The 17,729-nt window shown below is 38.1% G+C and overlaps 2 protein-coding genes across 16 annotated transcripts in view; both read left to right on the forward strand.

Annotated features, from left to right (window-relative positions):
- Positions 1–3,719, forward strand: part of ADAM9 (ADAM metallopeptidase domain 9) — a 102,854-nt gene extending 99,135 nt beyond the window's left edge. For both annotated transcript variants that reach the window (XM_019921515.3, XM_019921514.3), the window contains 2 exons: positions 240–307; positions 2,237–3,719. In XM_019921515.3, coding sequence (XP_019777074.1) covers positions 240–307; positions 2,237–2,330 — 162 coding nt within the window. In that variant the 3' untranslated portion in view covers positions 2,331–3,719. The remainder of the gene's footprint in view (positions 1–239; positions 308–2,236) is intronic.
- Positions 3,720–6,269: 2,550 nt separating this feature from the next.
- ADAM32 (ADAM metallopeptidase domain 32) overlaps positions 6,270–17,729 on the forward strand; it is a 168,701-nt gene continuing 157,241 nt past the window's right edge. For all 14 annotated transcript variants that reach the window (XR_012328977.1, XR_012328976.1, XR_012328979.1 and 11 more), the window contains exon 1: positions 6,270–6,414. Coding sequence is in view for 8 of the 14 variants with exons in the window: in XM_019921491.3 (XP_019777050.2) it covers positions 6,357–6,414 (58 nt within the window). In the remaining 6 variants the exon portion in view is untranslated. The remainder of the gene's footprint in view (positions 6,415–17,729) is intronic.

Here is a 17,729-nt window from a genome sequence, read left to right on the forward strand (position 1 = left end):
TGTGAAGCAATTATACGCCAATAAAGATCTATTAAAAATATATACAATCTTAAAAATTAAATATTCTACACTCAGTAGCAAAGACATGTTGAATAAGCGAAGTATTTTAAAATGTCAACATTAATAGTCATCTATTCATAGATTTTTAAATAGATTGATTACTTTTATATGGAAAATAAACTTTATAGAAAATATATTTATGAGTGCACTGTGGTAATAACTTTTTTTTTCCTTTTTAGCCTATATATGCAAACAGATTTCCAGTACCAACTTATGCAGCCAAGCAGCCTCAGCAGTTCCCATCAAGGTCTGAAGTGAATTTGCTTAGATTACTTGACCAGAATAAAACCCAGGGTTAATGTCTAAATAGTTCTCTTGTATTTTTAATTTAATTTAGGACAAGGTATTTGTTGCTAACAGTTTAGATAGAACACAATTTGCAGAAAAACTTTTAAGAGCTTTTATATAAGTTTTGTCATATTAATGCAGTGTCGGAATGAAATTTTAAAGAAGCCCAAACGAGACATTCAACAGCTGCTGTAGCCTTTGGTGTCTGTAAGATTCAGAAGCAACGACCTTTAAAATAACCAGCAATGGGAAATCAGATAGGCTGGACCAGCCTTCTTATTAGGAACAGCTAGAAAAAAGCTAGACAATATAAGAAAATATGTATTTCAAGGCATCAGAAAACTACCAAGGAAGTGAGAGATTATGGGACTATGGTCCAGGAGAGGAAGGCAGTCCAGAGATAATCTCAGCTTTTGGGACCATTTTTCATCCTAGACTGTAAATATCTACCTATTCTGAACGTGAGAGGATAGGAAGCTGAGGAGAGCTTTCAACAAACTCATAGGGATGAGGGGACAAAGACTGGAGCCCTGTCAAGGAGGTGGTACCCTGGCAAATATCCCAGTCTTTGTGTTGGGACCCCGGGGTAAGGGTGAATCAGACCCTCAACTTATTTCCTGCAGTTTTATTATTATTTTTTTAATGTTTGGCCCCCAGTTTAAAAAGCTAGACATATAAGAAAAGAAAATATGACTAAAACCAAGAAAAGCAGACTCAGAGGGTATGCAATTAATATCAGAGATGGACTTTAAAGTAACTATGACAATTACATCAGTGAATTAATAGTCAAGATTGAGAATTTCAGCACAAAACTAGATGTGCTGGACTTAAAAACCTAAAAAAAGAATTAAATGGAAATTCTAGAACTGAAAACCACAAGAAAAATAAAAGACTCAGTGGATGGGCGTAACATCAGCAAGAAAGGAGAAAATTTATTATAACATTTTGCATCACATAAAATACATCTCACCCCCCCCCACCCCGCAAAAGTCCTTCAAATTACAGTTGAATTGCACACTGAGTAGTATCCTCAAGTATAAACTTTATTATGCAGTGAGAGTGTACTGAAATCCACCCGAACCTCAGGAGCAGATTATATAAATAGTGAGACACATACTCACCATGTAAAGTTCTAGTATGTTATTGGAATAGAGGTATACTAGAATTGGATGAAGAAGTTAGGGAAGAGTATCCACAGGTTAAAGCATGAGAACTGAGAAGGACTGGTATAGAAGTCATAGCAGGTTTAATTATATTTGAGAGAGCTGGAATTTCAGTTCTATGTATGTATGTAAGGTTTATACTTAGTTGTGATTTGCTCCCCTTAAATCCTAACAGTACAGGAGGTAATTCACATAGTATCTTCAGTTGTCTTTTACAATTTGTCTTTTCTATTTCATGTACTGTCCTTTTTTTTTTTTTGCGGTACGCGGGCCTCTCACTGTTGTGGCCTCTCTTCGTTGTGGAGCACAGGCTCCGGACGCGCAGGCTCAGCGGCCATGGCTCATGGGCCCAGCCGCTCCGCGGCATGTGGGATATTCCCGGACCGGGGCATGAACCCGCGTCCCCTGCATCGGCAGGCAGACTCTCAACCACTGCACCACCAGGGAAGCCCCTCATGTACTGTCCTTTTTAAACACATATACACCAGCACCTTTGTACATTATTGGTTATATACTAGCATGACTTTAAGGTAGTTACTCCATTTTAGACTCCGATTGGAGACTTTTAACCATTACATATCCGATTCATAATGATCTCAGAATATAAGGTACCCTTAAGAATTGTCAGTGATGTCAAGAATGGTGTTATGTTGGGCTTGTAATGAAGGTAGAATTATTTCATATGGTTGAAACATACGATTAACTGTCTTTCTTCCCCCTCACAGGCCGCCTCCACCACAACCGAAAGTATCATCTCAGGGAAATTTAATTCCTGCTCGTCCTGCTCCTCCACCTCCGTTATATAGTTCCCTCACTTGATTGTTTTTTTTTTTTTAACCTTTCATTTTGCAGACATCTTCAGGGAACTGAGCTAATACTTTTTTTTTCCTGATATTTTCTTGAAAAACCTTTCTTCCTGCTGCAATTATGAATGAAAACAAAATACCACCAAACAAACTTTGTTAATACAGAAAAACAGAACTTGAGTAGTGGGAAATGAGAAACAGAAGAAATGCAGTAAAGCCAGGGAATTTAGAATACATTTTCATTTCCATTACTGAATACATTTTATTCGGTCATCTGTGAGGTTAATGCACGTGACATGGATTATGTTATTTGAACATGTTACTGTAGTGATTTTCAAATTAACTGTATTGGTTTAAGTTTTGTCATTATGTGCTTAAATGTAATTCTGAATTTTGACCTTAGTTATCATTAATGTAGTTTCTGATTGAACATGTAATAATCTAATACCTGTGAAAACTAATTAGCTGTCAATTAATATCTAATATTTTTAATCTTGCACAGACTAATAATCATCACACACTAGAATTTTGTGTATCTCATTCACTACATGAATAAAGGAATACTCTGTCTTCAGAAGAATGCACAAAATACAGAATTAAGATACCATAATATAAATTTAAAAGTGCAAAAACACACTAAAAGTGTGTATGTGTATACTTACACACAGTTATTATCTTCCATTTTAATGAACATTCTATGGATATATGATTCTGTGGATTCTATGGCTAATAGATTCTGTGGGTCTATCAATGGATAATGAATATTAGAAAAGTTAATTTAATAATAGAATTTCTATTATGAATCATGTTAAAGCATAGCATCCTTTTACAATAGCATTATTTTAAATTAATTATAAACTTTAAGGTACGAAGTATTTAATAGAACTAATCAGATACGCTGTTGATTCTTGGCTGTAATAAAAAGCAGGAACAATTATAATATCTTCAATCAATTGAGCTATCATAAAACCACTTGAGAATTTCATAAGCACTTTAATTTTAAGTCCAAAATCTGAAACTTCAAAGATTGCTATTAATATAATTTAGAATGTTTACATTTACTAAGGTGTGCTTGATAATGTCTCTGTTGACACTAATATTTTTAAAGAAATTAGGCTGGAGAAAGGAAGGAAGAAAAAGTTTTCTTAGATAAGTGCAAAAAAGTTAGTGGTATCTGTGAGTTATTGTCCCAGCTATGATAAAAAAATGAATTTTTACTGTGGAAGAAATGGTATGAATGATAAAAATTTAAGCACCTAAATTTTTTTGGTAATTTTTCATAATAAAGTTTATTAATAAGTTTATTAACTGAATTTCTTTAGTTTTTAAAAAATTTTTGGTTTGTGTATACATACATATACAAACATAAGATTTACAATAAATAAAATACTTGAAATTCTGATTTGTGTTGCCCAGTAATTTCTTAAATACTCAGCTATTTATAACCTTATTAATTAAAACATTATACTAATTTTCCAGACTTCTGCCAAATTGTGAACAGTGGCTTTTTGTTAAAAAGAAAAACAGATTGGTTTTGAAGAAGACATATATCTGTCTTCTGAAGATGGTACATTAGTTTAACAATCAGGTACCTATTAAAAATTGTAAACAGTCCCAAATAAAGATTCTTCATTTCAATTTAAATCTCTGAATGAATTAATATACAACCAAAAATGTTTGTGTTTGTCACTGAGATAGTCCCACAGTTTTTGCACAGCTTTGCAATTGTCATTCATATCACTGAAATTTCACAGTTGGTAATATATTAACTATGCAACTTAAAACTTTTTTCAGAATTAGATAATTCCTTGGACCTTTGAATATTTAGAAAGTTTTTCTAAAAGACTGTTGATCAGTCTGAACTTCTTTTGCTTTTATATATATTTTTACATATTTTATATTCTTTTCACTTAGGTTTGTCCTTGATTTATCTTGGATTGTTATTAAAAATTGTAAAATTTCTTGGTCATAGATGCCACTTAAAAATTTGAAAATATTAAAGGTAGTCTTTGCCATCTGCTAAAGATGTTTTAATAATCAAGGATAAATTGTATGTAACTTTGGTGTTGCTGTGTGACTGTGTTCACAAGCTTATTACCTTGTTCGAGGTATCGCATTTTCCCTTTCTATCAGGCAGCTGCCTGGGTCTCTAACCATCTAGTAAAACATGATCTAGGTTTTCTAAGCACAGATCAGATTTTATTAAATTCTATAAATGTTTACTGAAACTCTACCATGTTGCAGGTACCACAGTACATCATTAGGTCCTGTGATATATAAGTTCTGGATGAGACATGCCTCCCATTATAGAGAGAGCCATATACACAAGTAAGAATGACATAAAGTCTGCTTTTTAAAAGATTTAAACAGGAAAGGTTGCGGAGAAGGAAATAACAAAGAAGTGAAATAACTGGAAATCCATTCAAAGTACTTACCACTAATTAACAAGTCTAAGCCTTTACTGTAACGGTTCTAATGCTGTGAAGCAAGATGAAACCAGCTTTTGGCTCAACTACCCCCTAAAAGAAGTGTTAGTCTAGCATTTGTTGTTCCTGTTGAGATGCAAGCTATGTGTATACAGTTGACCCTTGAACCACGTGGGTTTGAACTGCACAGATCCACTTACAAGCTTTTTTGTTTTCCAATAAAAATACAGTGGCACTCCATATCTGCAGGTTCACATCCGTGGATTCAACCAACCGCAAGTGGTAAATAGTTCAGTATCCATGGTTGGTTGAATCTGCAGGTACGGAAATCGGAGGGCCAACATCGGGACTTGAGCATCTGGGGATTTTGGTATCCACAGTGGGTCCTGGAATCAATCTCCCCGTGGATACCGAGAGGCCAGTTGTATTTTTGTTGCCGTGTTTATGCTCATGATATTCTTTTGCAGACTTAGATTACCCTGTTGAAATCCTATGCATCCATAAAATTACATCTCAACTGTGAGTTTAGATGTGGTGATTCCCCAAACGAACTTTTCTGTGTTACCACGGGACCTTTTAGTTTGTGTATCTGCCGTTCTGTTAATTGGTGTGAGAGATTAACTCATTCTTGGGGATTTGAAAAGAATTGAAGGATAGTGCATATACGTAGAGACTGGGAGGTGAGTCTGGGAGGGAGGAGGCATTGCAGTCCAAGGTAATAAGGCAATTTTCATTCAGGAAAGACAGGAAGTCATAAGTAGTCATAGCACTGGGGATAGAAGAAAAGAGGCAGCAGCCTGGGCTCCGAATTTAGAAATTTTTGAATACTATGTTGAGGAATTCGGCCAGAATTTTCTACTGGAACATATGTACTGTAATTATGGGCAAAAATCTTGTCCATTTCATTCATTACATGAATGAATGAATATTTATTGTACTGAGAAGTTACTGAACAAGAGCAGGCCATCACATGAATTTTAGCCAACGGTTTGGGGAGAACCTTTTTGATTGGAAAAAAGTAGACAGCCTGGTTACAAAGTGTATTTGGGCAGTGGGTATGGAAAAAAACCATAGCAGGTACTTTCCGAAGATACCAAAATCTACTCACTTTTCCCTTTCTTGGAATCGTTTTAAAATCTATCTGGATTTTTGTTGTTGTTGTTTTAATTAAAAGACCTCAGCTTTAGGAAATATGAATGTGTAATTCGTGTGTGTGTGTGTGTGTGTGTGCGCGCGCGCGCGTGTGCGTATGCGCATAGTGTTAAATTCACCAAGTAGTGTCTGATACAACACAGCGCACAATAAATGTTAGTTCTTTTAGGTCCATCCACACGAAGCAAAAAGTTTGTGGGGGACGATGACCGCGACGGAGAGGGCTGGGGTGGTCGGGGACCTCCAGATAACTGGCCATCGGGTAGAGCGGACTGCTGGGAAAAGAACTTCCTGCGGATCCGGACGCACGACTATAAAGGGAGGCGTGCCCTACAGGCGATTGGTGGACTGGGCGCTGAGTACCGGGCGCTCTGGTAGGTGCCGCAGCTTCGCGAGAACGGCGCTCACGAACGGCCAACGCAGTAGGGTTGAAGTCTCCGCTGGAAGACGGGAGTCACGAAATGTTCCGCCTAATGATGTTGCTAGCGGGGCTCCGTGGCTTGCTAACGTCAAGACCCGGTAAGCCCGAGGATGCCCTGTTTGTTACTCCGGTAGGGGGAGGAGGAAGATTTTTCTTTTCCTTCTTTAAACGCGTACCTGCTTGGGTCAAACGGCGCCTCGACTCGATTGAGAACTCGGCGCCCTTCCCTGCTTTTAGGTTTCTTTTGCCAGTCAGGAAACCGGGCAGTTTTTAGGCGCTCCGTAGGGATACAGAACTGACTCACGAGAGAGGAAGATACTTTTAATAAGCTTAAGGACTAAATCTCTGACGCCCTGACTCTCTGAATCTGGGTTTGGGGCAGCCGTTTATGGAGGTCTGTTACGCACTCACAAAACTACCTCACAATTTCTTGCGCTCAGAAGCACCCCAGAAACTTCATGAACTCTACTCAAACTCCAGAAAACTGTGTCTCCTCAGATATCATCTGTTCCAGTATAATTTGTCCTGCATTCAGTAACTTGTCCTGCAATACCAAAAAAATATTCTATTGCTGACATTGTGACAATACGGGGAACAGTTACAGAGAGTCCTCAAAATTTTAAAATATATCAGGGGGGGATTTAGATGCAAGTAAAATTTTAAGATATGTTATTTTCCTTCCCTTTTTATACACTGTTCTGAATCTTCCCATTCTGTGTCAGTACATGGAATATCTTGTCTTCTCCTCCCCCATCTGCATAGTGTTCTGTGGCTTGGGGGGTACCACAATTTAGCAGCCAGTTCTCTTATTAAAGGACTGTTGGATTGTTTCCAGTCATTTTGCTGTTACATGCTACACTGCTGAACTCGGACGCACCCCCCGTTCCCCCCACAAAATACCCTAGACCGGGTGGCTTAAACAACAGAGATTTATTTTCTCACAGTTCTGGAGGCAGGAAGCCTGAAATCAGGGTGCTCTCATAGTGGGGATCTGGTGAGGTCTCTCTTCCTGGCTAGTAGACCGTTCCCTTCTTGCTGTGTACTCACGTGACCTCTTCTTTGTGAGCAGAGAGAAGGAGCAAACTCACTTGTCTCTTCTTACAAAGGCGTGAAACCCATCATGAGAGATCCATCTTCATGATCTCATCTAACCCTGATTACCTCCCAAAGATCCCATTGCTGAATACCATCACATTGGGGGTTAGGGCTTCCAATAGGAAAGCTGGGGCCGGGGGACACATCTTCACCATAACACCTGCAACATTTAAATACAGTGTTTCTGAAACTTTTCGGAATGTTTCTTTCAGCAAAGAAATGAACAAAAATGTAACAATTATCGAAGTTCTCAGAGAGCTTTTATGTTCTGCTTATATTCGTCAGTATTTGTCATATTAGAAATTAATGTAGAAATTTAAGAATTTTAATTAATTCATTAAAAAATAACAGTAATGTTACTGAACTCAGGTTTGGCTGCTCACGGCTCGAAAGCCAGTACTCGAGAGACAGGTATTGGTAGGAAAGGAAAGGTTGCTTCATTCAGGAGGCTGGCAACCTGGGGAGAAGGTAGACTTGTGTCCAAACACCAGCTTGGTTGTTGATCAGGGGGCAAGAGCTTTGAAAGGGGAGTTTCAGGGATGTATAGGCAGAGGGAGGGGGCTACGACTTGCAGAACAGCACAATCAGCTCCCGCAGTCATGAAATTGGTCATGTGGTGGTCTGATCAGCGTCATCTTGATTGTTTTAAGTTCAGTTAATCTTCAGTTCCAGGGTTGGTTCCCATTTCCTTGAGGCCAGTTCTTGGAATTGTGCAAGATGGAGCACCTTATGTCTTGGCTGCAGTCTGGTCATCACGTAGTTAACTTCTCCCACCTGGTGAGGGTTTCAGTGTCTGCAAAACAGCTCAAAGGACATGGCTCAGAATATTATCTATAGCTCTTGAAGAGGAACTAAAGGTCCTTGACTTTGTTTAATGGCTAAACTATTATTATTTTGTCTTGTTTGACTGCTTTCCTTTGGTTCTGCATTTTTTTTTCACTTCTCTGAATTTATTCTTTGACTAAAGTTTTTCTACAGACAAGAGGCAGGCAGAGGACATTGGATGTGTGTGGGGGTCTGTCCTGGGAAAGCCCCATAGGGTTCCACTCAATTACAGTAATAGACCTATTATATGTTAATGTAAGTAACACATTTAAAAAATAAAAACTATATTTTCCAAAACAAAGAATTTAGAGTGGCATTGTTTTACATTTTGTGAATCTCTTTAAGGTTTGGTTTAATAGATGACAGCTAGATTCTCATATCTACTTCTGCATTCAGTCTGTTGCGGAATGTTTTGTTTGAAGTATATGAAAAAATTCCAGCTTATGTAGTTGGAAAAGGGAGTAGTTTAGGAGCCTTTTCAGGTAATTACCAGTGTTCCTCTTTGGATGCTGCACCAAATGCACACTTGATAAATGGTAAAGTTTAGTTGCAGTGTGGAATCTAAAACATATCAATGAATTTTTCTTAATATGTTATGTTAAAATCCATTGGTCTATTTTGAACTTTAATGGATATTTTACCCATTTGTTTTTTTTTTAATACATTACCTTTGTTTTTTTCTTTTTTAACATCTTTACTGGAGTATAATTGCTTTACAAAGGTGTGTTAGTTTCTGCTTTATAACAAAGTGAATCAGCTATATGTATACATATATCCCCATAGCTCCTCCCTCTTGTGTTTCCGTCCCACTCTCCCTATCCCACCCCTCTAGGTGGTCACAAAGCACTGAGCTGATCTTCCTGTTTTACATTTGGTAGTGTATATATGTCCATGCCACTCTCTCACTTCGTCCCAGCTTACCCTTCCCCACCCCCGTGTCCTAAGTCCATTTTCTACGTCTGTGTCTTTATTCCTGTTCTGCCTCTAGGTTCTTCAGAACCTACATATATATATTTTAGATTCCATATATATGTGTTAGCATATGGTATTTGTTTTTCTCTTTCTGACTTACTTCACTCTGTATGACAGATGCTAGGTCCATCCACCTCACTACAAATAATTCAGTTTTGTTTCTTTTTATGGCTGAGTAATATTCCATTGTATATATGTGCTACATCTTCTTTATACCTTTGTTTTAAAATTATTTTAAATTGTGGTAAAATATACAAAACATAAAATTTACCATCTTCAACCATTTTAAAAATGAATAAACTTTATTTTTTAGAGTGTTTCAGGTTCATAGCAAAACTGAGAGAAAGGTACAGAGATTTCTCACATACCCCTGTCCCCACACCTGTACAATCTCTGCTCTAGGCGTCCTGCTCCACAGTGGTATGTTTGTTAGAATTGATGATCCCACACTGGTACATCATTATCACCCCAAATCTATAGTTTACCTTAGGATTCACTCTTGCTGTTTTACATTCTGTGGAATTTGACAAATGTATAATGACATGTATCCCCCAGAGTAGTTTTGCAGCCCTAAAAATCGTCTGTGCTTCACCTGTTCATCTCTCCCTTTCCCCTAAGTGCTGGCAACCACTGATCTTTTTGCTGTCTCCATAGTTTTGCCTTTTCCAGAATGTCATATAGTTGGAATCTTAGAGTATGTTGCCTTTTTCAGATTGGCTTCTTTCACTTAGTAATATGCATTTATGGTTCTTCCGTGTCTTTCCAGGGCTGCATAGCTTATTTCTTTTTAGCAGTGAGTGATATTCCATTGTCTGTATATACCAGTTTACTTATCCATTTACCTACTAAAAGACATCTTGGTTGCTTTCAAGTTTTGACAGGTATGAGCAAAGCTACCATAAATATCTGTGTGCAAGTTTTTGTGTGGACATAAGTTTTCAACTCCTTTGGGTAAATACCAAGGAGTGCTATTGCTGGATCATATGGTAAGGATATGTTTAGTTTTTAAAGTTAGTGTCTTTTTGCTTCAGTACGAAGAACTCTCTTTAACATTTCTTGTGAGGCCATTGTAGTGGTGATGGACTCTAACTTTTTTAAGGAAATTCTTTATCTCTCCTTCAATTCTGAAGGACATCTTTCCTGGGTATGGTATCCTTAGGTGGAATTTTCTTTCTTTCAGTACTTTGAATATACTATCCCACTCCATTCTGGCCTGCAAGGTTTCTGCTGAAAAATTCACTGATAGTCTTATGGGAGTTCCTTTGTACAAAACAAATTGTGTTTCTCTTGCTGCTTTTTTTTTTTTTTTTTGCAGTATGCAGACCTCTCACTGCTGCGGCCTCTCCCATTGCGGACCACAGGCTCTGGATGCGCAGGCCCAGCAGCCACGGCCCACGGGCCCAGCCACTCCGCGGCATGTGGGATCCCCCCAGACCGGGGCACGAACCCGCGTCCCCTGCATTGGCAGGCGGACTCCCAACCACTGCGCCACCGGGGAAGCCCCTCTCTTGCTGCTTTTTTTTTTTAAATTTCTATTTTATTTCATTTTATTTATTTCTTTTAACATCTTTATTGGGGTATAATTGCTTTACAATGGTGTGTTAGTTTCTGCTTTATAACAAAGTGAATCAGTTATACATATACATATGTTCCCATATCTCTTCCCTCTTGTGTCTCCCTCCCTCCCACCCTCCCTATCCCACCCCTCCAGGCGGTCACAAAGCACCGAGCCGATAGCCCTGTGCCATGCGGCTGCTTCCCACTAGCTGTCTACCTTACATTTGTTAGTGTATTTATGTCCATGCCTCTCTCTCGCCCTGTCACAGCTCACCCTTCCCCCTCCCCATATCCTCAAGTCTGTTCTCCAGTAGGTCTGTGTCTTTATTCCTGTCTTACCCCTAGGTTCTTCATGACATTTTCTTTTAATCAAAACTACAATGAGATATCATCTCACACCAGTCAGAATGGCCATCATCAAAAATCTAGAAACAATAAATGCTGGAGAGGGTGTGGAGAAAAGGGAACACTCTTGCACTGCTGGTGGGAATGTGAATTGGTTCAGCCACTATGGAGAACAGTATGGAGGTTCCTTAAAAAACTACAAATAGAACTACCATATGACCCAGCAATCCCACTCCTGGGCATATACCCTGAGAAAACCATAATTCAAAAAGAGTCATGTACCAAAATGTTCATTGCAGCTCTATTTACAATAGCCCGGAGATGGAAACAACCTAAGTGCCCATCATCGGATGAATGGATAAAGAAGATGTGGCATATATATACAATGGAATATTACTCAGCCATAAAAAGAAATGAAATTGAGCTATTTGTAATGAGGTGGATAGACCTAGAGTCTGTCATACAGAGTGAAGTAAGTCAGAAAGAGAAAGACAAATACCGTATGCTAACACATATATATGGAATTTAAGAAAAAAAAATCTCTTGCTGCTTTTTAAGAGTTTCTCTTTGTCTTTAATTTTCGGCAGTTTAATTATAACCTGTCTCAGTGTAGTTCTCTTTAATTTTTTTTTTTTTTTTGGTTTTCTTTGAGCTTCCTAGATTAGGATGTCTATTTTTCTTTTCTGTTTTTGCCAGGTGAGAGAAGTTTTTAGCCATTATTTCTTTAAATAAGCTTTCTGCCCTCTACCCCCACTCCTTCTCCTTCTGGGACTTCTATAATGTGGATACTGGTCTGCTTGATGGTGTCCCATAAATCCTTTAATCTGTCTTCACTCTTTTTCATTCTTTTTTTTAATTTTAATTTTTTGCTCCTCTGATTGGATGAATTCTATTGCTCTGTCTTCAAGTTTGCTGATCCTTTCTTTCACTTAATCTAGTCTGATGTTGAAACCCTCTATTGAAAGTTTCAGTTCAGTTATTGTATTCAGCTCTATGATTTCTATTTTGTACTCATTCTAACCATTTTTAAGTGTACAGTTCAGTGGCATTAAATACATTCACTTTGTTTCGCCATCACCATCGTCCATCTCCAGAATATTTTTTTTTATTCTTCCCAGACTGAAACTCAGTACCCATTTAACACTAATTCCTCATTCTTCCCTTCCCCCAGCTCTTGGCAACCACCATTCTACTTTCTGTCTCCATGGATCTGACTGCTCTAGTTTCCTCATGTAAGTGGAGTTATGCAGTATTTTTCTTTGTGACTGACTTCTTTCACTTAGCATAATGCCCTCAATGTTTATCCATGTTGTAGCATGTGTCAGAATTTTCTCCTTTTATTCTGACACATGAATAGCATTCCATTGTGTGAAATACATATGGGAAAATACATATTTCATTTTGTTTATCCATTCATCTGTTGATGGATACTTAGGTTGCTTCTACCTTTTGGATATTATGAATAATGCTGCCATGAACATGTATGTACCTGTACTTGTTTGAGTCCCTGCTTTTAATTCTTTTGGGTATATGTACAGAAGTGGAGTTGCTGGATCATACGGTGATTCTATTTTTAATTTTTTAAGGAACTGTTACATTGTTTTCCGTACTGGCTGTGCAATTTTACATTTCTACCAGCAGTGCACAAGGGTTACAGTTTCTCCACGTTCTTCCTAATACATGTTATTAGGAAGATTATTAATGATTATAGTCTTCCTAATGGTTATGACAGGGTATCTCATTGTGGCTTTGATTTGTATTCCCCTGATAGTTAGTGATGTTGAGCATCTTTTCATATGCTTATTGGCCATTTGTATATCTTTTTTGGAGAAATGAGTATTGAAGTCCTTTGCCCATTTTAAAGATTAGGTTGTTCATTTTGTTGAGTTACAAGAGTTCCTTTTATATTCTGGATACTAGACTTTCAGACAAATGATTTGCAAATTTTTTTTTCATGCTGTAGGTTGTCTTCACTTTCTTGGGAGTGTCCTTTGACTCACAAAAGTTTTAAATTATGATGGAATCTAATTTTGTTGCTCATGGTTTTAGTGTCATATCTAAGAACCCATTGCCAAATCTAAGGTCATGTATATTTACTCCTATCTTTTATTCTAAGAATTTTATTGTTTTAGCTCTTATGTTTATGTCATTGATCCATTTTGAGTTAATTTTCGTACACAGTGTGAGGTAGGGTTCCAACTTTATTTATTTACATTCATTCTGGTTTCTTTTTATTAACTATATCCTGCCCCTGTTTATTCCTAATAATGCTTTTTTCCTCCTTTGAGTCTATTCATGCTAATGTTAACATAGGTATGTCAGCTTTCCTTTGGCTAATATTTGCTGTGAACATATTTTTTCCATCCTTTTATGTGGCAAAGTCCCCAGTGCTCACTAAGTATCCATCTTCTTGCCTACATTTCTGAGCCTTTTTCCATTTAGTGTGGGGCAGTTTAAATACTATTGCTCGTGGGGTTGAGAAGAAGTGATTTGCATCACTTTAGATCAAGGCAATTGAGAGCTGGTATTTCTCTTCTATATTTCTTTTCTGATGCCAGATTTACCTTAGAAGCTATGAGCTGAGTTTATGGTGTTACCACTTGGAGGGAGCTTGGATCTCTGAGTTACTATTTGAATGAGAGCTCCTGGTGACTCCCATCATATTTTGCATGAAAAACAAAGAAACTTTTATTGTGTTAAGCCACCAAGATTTCAAGGTTTATTTATTGCCATTCCATAGCCTGGTCAGCCTCAGTTGACTAATATAGAGGTTGGAGCTTTGAAGTGGTGTGCTGCCATGATAAACTTGAAATATATGCCTTTGACTTTGCTGCTGGGTATTGATGGGTAGCAGGTGACAAGAAATGGAAACCACCTGGAAAAAATGGAAATCAATGACAAGAAGTGACAGAACATTTGGTAAAAACTGTAGGACAGACTACATTCTGTAGAAGTTAGATAAGAGATTGTTAGCCGTGGAAGTTGGTTTCATTACTCAATTTTGTCAAAGTGTTAAGAGAAAGAGATAATCTCAGGAAACAGTTGACCAGTTTGCAAATCGAATTAATAGGGAATAAATCCAGAAATTTGGGGCCTTTCAGGACTTTAAAGGGTGACCAGTTCCAGATTTCAAATAGTAAGAAATGGAATTTTAAAAGGTTTGAGCAGTGAAACGTCAGTAAAAACTCTCAGTTAGAGAAAATTACTCAGGTTAGCACTGCAATCAAGGGTGTGGCCTTACATTATATTTTTTTAGACTGACTTATGGTTGCCATCACTTAGTTGAGAGAGAGAGAGGTGAGCGAGGAGGGAAGGAGAAATAGGAGTTAGGTCAAGAAATTACAGGATGAGAGAAAATATTTGTAAATGATTTGTCTGAAAAGGGTCTAGTATCCAGAAAATAAAGGGCAAAGAAATAAAGCAGATTTGAAAATTATGACTTTAAAAAGTTTTATATGTGTTTTAATTGCATGACAAAGTTACTGAAGACAACTAGATGAGAAACTTCTACGTTTTTGATGGTAGTGTACTGCCAAAGGAACTTCAAACTAGATTATACAAGCTTTTGACTATTTGAGAATTAACACAACTCTTGAGCCCTTTACTTCCAGGAAGTAAACTGGAAAAGCCATGCTACTTTCAAGGAGAGTATATTTGTATTTAAGTCTTTTATAATATTTTATGCTTTCTGTTTACTATACTTTTTATTTGATATCATTAAAAATCTTATTTCCTGTCTTATGTGTTTTTCTGATTTTAATGTAACATGTATAATTGACTTAGAGTCTACAATTAAGCAACATGTCTTCTTCTAAAAACGACAATGACCTTAGAAAGTTGTCAGACACTGCCTTTATCATCCTACATGTTACTGTTATTTAGTATTTACTGCCACTTTTATGTATTGTTTCCCAAATGAGTCATCATCTTTATTGTTACTTAAATTTATCCACAAGTTTATAGCTTGACTTGCTTACCTTCTTTCTAGCACCCTACTCTTTCCTTCTTAGTATCTTTTTCGTCAAGAGTTTGAGTGGTAAATCGTCTGTTTACTTGAAAATGTCTTTATGTCTCCCTCACTGTTGAATGACAATTTAGTTTGATATCCAATTTCAGACTGACAGTTGTTTTTCCAGTAGCACTTTGAGAATGTTACTCCATTGCTATTTGGCCTGCATGTTATTAACTTTTTTTTTTAATTATGAGGATTTCAAATAAATGCAAAAATAGAAGAATAAAGAACTCAGGTTCAACAGTTATAAACTCGTGGTTAATTCTGTTTCTTTTCTACGTTCCCTACCACTTCCTCTATTCTCATATTATTTGGAGCAAATTATAGACTTTATATCATTTCGTGTCTAAGCATTTCAATATATATTGCTAAATGGCCAGAAAATATAACCACAGTATCATGATCATGGCTTAGAAATTAACGATTTCTTCTATCACCCAATATTCAGTCTGTGTTCAAATTTTCAATTGTTTCATGAGTGTAATAAGTTTCCTTACAGTTTGTAATCACCTAGAAAATAATGTCCACGCATTGTTTGAATCAGCATACAAAAGATCTGCTCATTGAATTGGCTCCTTCCCTACTCGATTTTATTTAGTCTATGGCTTTCAGTACCATGTTGATACTGATAACTCCAAATTTATATTTCTTCTCTTGCACTCTCTTAGGCAGCCTGTGAGATGGCTACCAATGTTTCCCACATCCTGGTAATCACGCCCTTGTGTAATCCCCTCCTCTTAAATGTGAGCTGTGTGTTTTTTGTTTTTTGGTTTTCTTGGGGGGGTACGCGGGCCTCTCACTGTTGTGGCCTCTCCCGTTGCAGAGCACAGGCTCCGGACACGCAGGCTCAGTGGCCATGGCTCACGGCCCTAGCCGCTCCGCAGCATGTGGGATCTTCCCGGACCAGGGCACGAACCCGTGTCCCCTGCATCGGCAGGCGGAGTGAGCTGTGTTTTATGGTTTGTTTTTAGTGAATAAAATGTGGTCAGGATCATGGGATGTCTCTTGTGAGATTAGGATACAGAAAAACTGTGTCTTTTGTCCTGGGTGCCCGCTTTCAGTCTCTCTTTTTCTGAGCCCTTGTTCTGAGGGAAGCAAGTTGTCATATTGTGAGGAGCCTTTTGGAGAGGCCTGTGTGGCATGGAGCTGAGCTTTCTCATTAACAGCCTGGAAAGCCCCAATGCCTGCCAACAGCTAACTGCATGAGCCTTGAAGTGGATCCTATGCTAGTCAAGCCTTGAAATGGTCGCAGCCCTGGCCTACACTTTGACTGTCGCTTTGTGAGAGTCTGAGCCAGAGGCATTCGGTTAAGCTGTGCCCAGATACCTGACCTAAGGACACTAGTGATTAATAAATGTTCCCTATTTTAAGCTGCTCAATTTTGGGATAATTTGTTATGCAGCAATAGATAACTAACACACCATCCTTCAGCCTATTCTCAACATAAAGTTTTCTTGTTAAAATCTAAGTCAGCTCATGTCCGCCCTCTGCTCAGAATCTTTCAGTGGTTTCTTATCTCACCAAGAATAAAAATTAAAGTGCTAACTCTGACCTGTAATGCCCTACAGGATCTCAGCAGCTTGTCTCCTCTCTGGCCTCACCCCTTACCCTCTTCCTCACTGCTCATGCTACTCCAACCACAGTGGCTCCCTTGCTGCTTTTCAGACATGCCAGGCAGTTCCTCCCAAAGACCTTTGTGCTTGATCCTTTTTCTTCCTGGGATGATCTGCCAGAGATATTCATTTGTTCCCCTCCTCACCTTCTTCAGTTCTGTGCCCAGATGCCATCTTCTCAGTGAGCCGTATTTAAGACTGAGCTTCACCTTCATCAGCCTCTGTTCTAGCACATGATTCTATGGGCTGGTGGGGCTGTTGCTCTGGTTTGGACTGGCTTAGGTAGTCTGTGGCGCATCGGTGCTCTTTCCTGGATCTGTCATCCGCTCCTGAGTTGGTTGGCAGCTGGATGATCCAGATGGTCTCACGCACTGGTCTGTCTGTTGGACTGTGTTCAGCTAGGGTGCCTTGGCTCCCTTTCACATAGTCTCTCACCCTCCTGCAGGACAGCTCAGGCTTGTTTACATGTGGTTTCAGGATTCCAAGGCAGTGAGAGGGCAAGCCACAGTGCACAGGCACTTTTCAGGTTTGCTTCTGTTACATTTGCTATTGTCTAATTGACCAAAGTAAGTTACATGGCTAAGTCTGGAGTTAGTTCCTAAGAAGTATACCAATGGGAAAGAATACTTTCTGTTGTATCTATCACATCTGATTTCTGTTTTAGAGTTTTTCTAGAATCTCTCAACAATGATCACACTTCCATCGTTAGCTTATCTTCCAGAAAATTGTTTGAGACCTCTTAGCTGATGGTAGCACCTTTCCTTTGTCTACTTTTAGAGGGTTTTCACTGAGAGAAGAGGTAAACATGTAGTGAGTTAGCCACCTTTAATCATAAATCATATTATGGATGTTAATCCTTCGGCTTTTATACTTTGTATTTTCTTACAATCTTTCCTGCATCTTTAAAGATTTTAAAAAGATTTCTATGTATGCAAATATATTTATCTTTTCCTTTAAGACTTCTGGGCTTTGAATCTTAATCGATTTTGAATAT

The sequence above is a fragment of the Tursiops truncatus genome, chromosome 21, assembly GCF_011762595.2.
Source record: "Tursiops truncatus isolate mTurTru1 chromosome 21, mTurTru1.mat.Y, whole genome shotgun sequence".
Lineage (NCBI taxonomy): Eukaryota > Metazoa > Chordata > Mammalia > Artiodactyla > Delphinidae > Tursiops > Tursiops truncatus.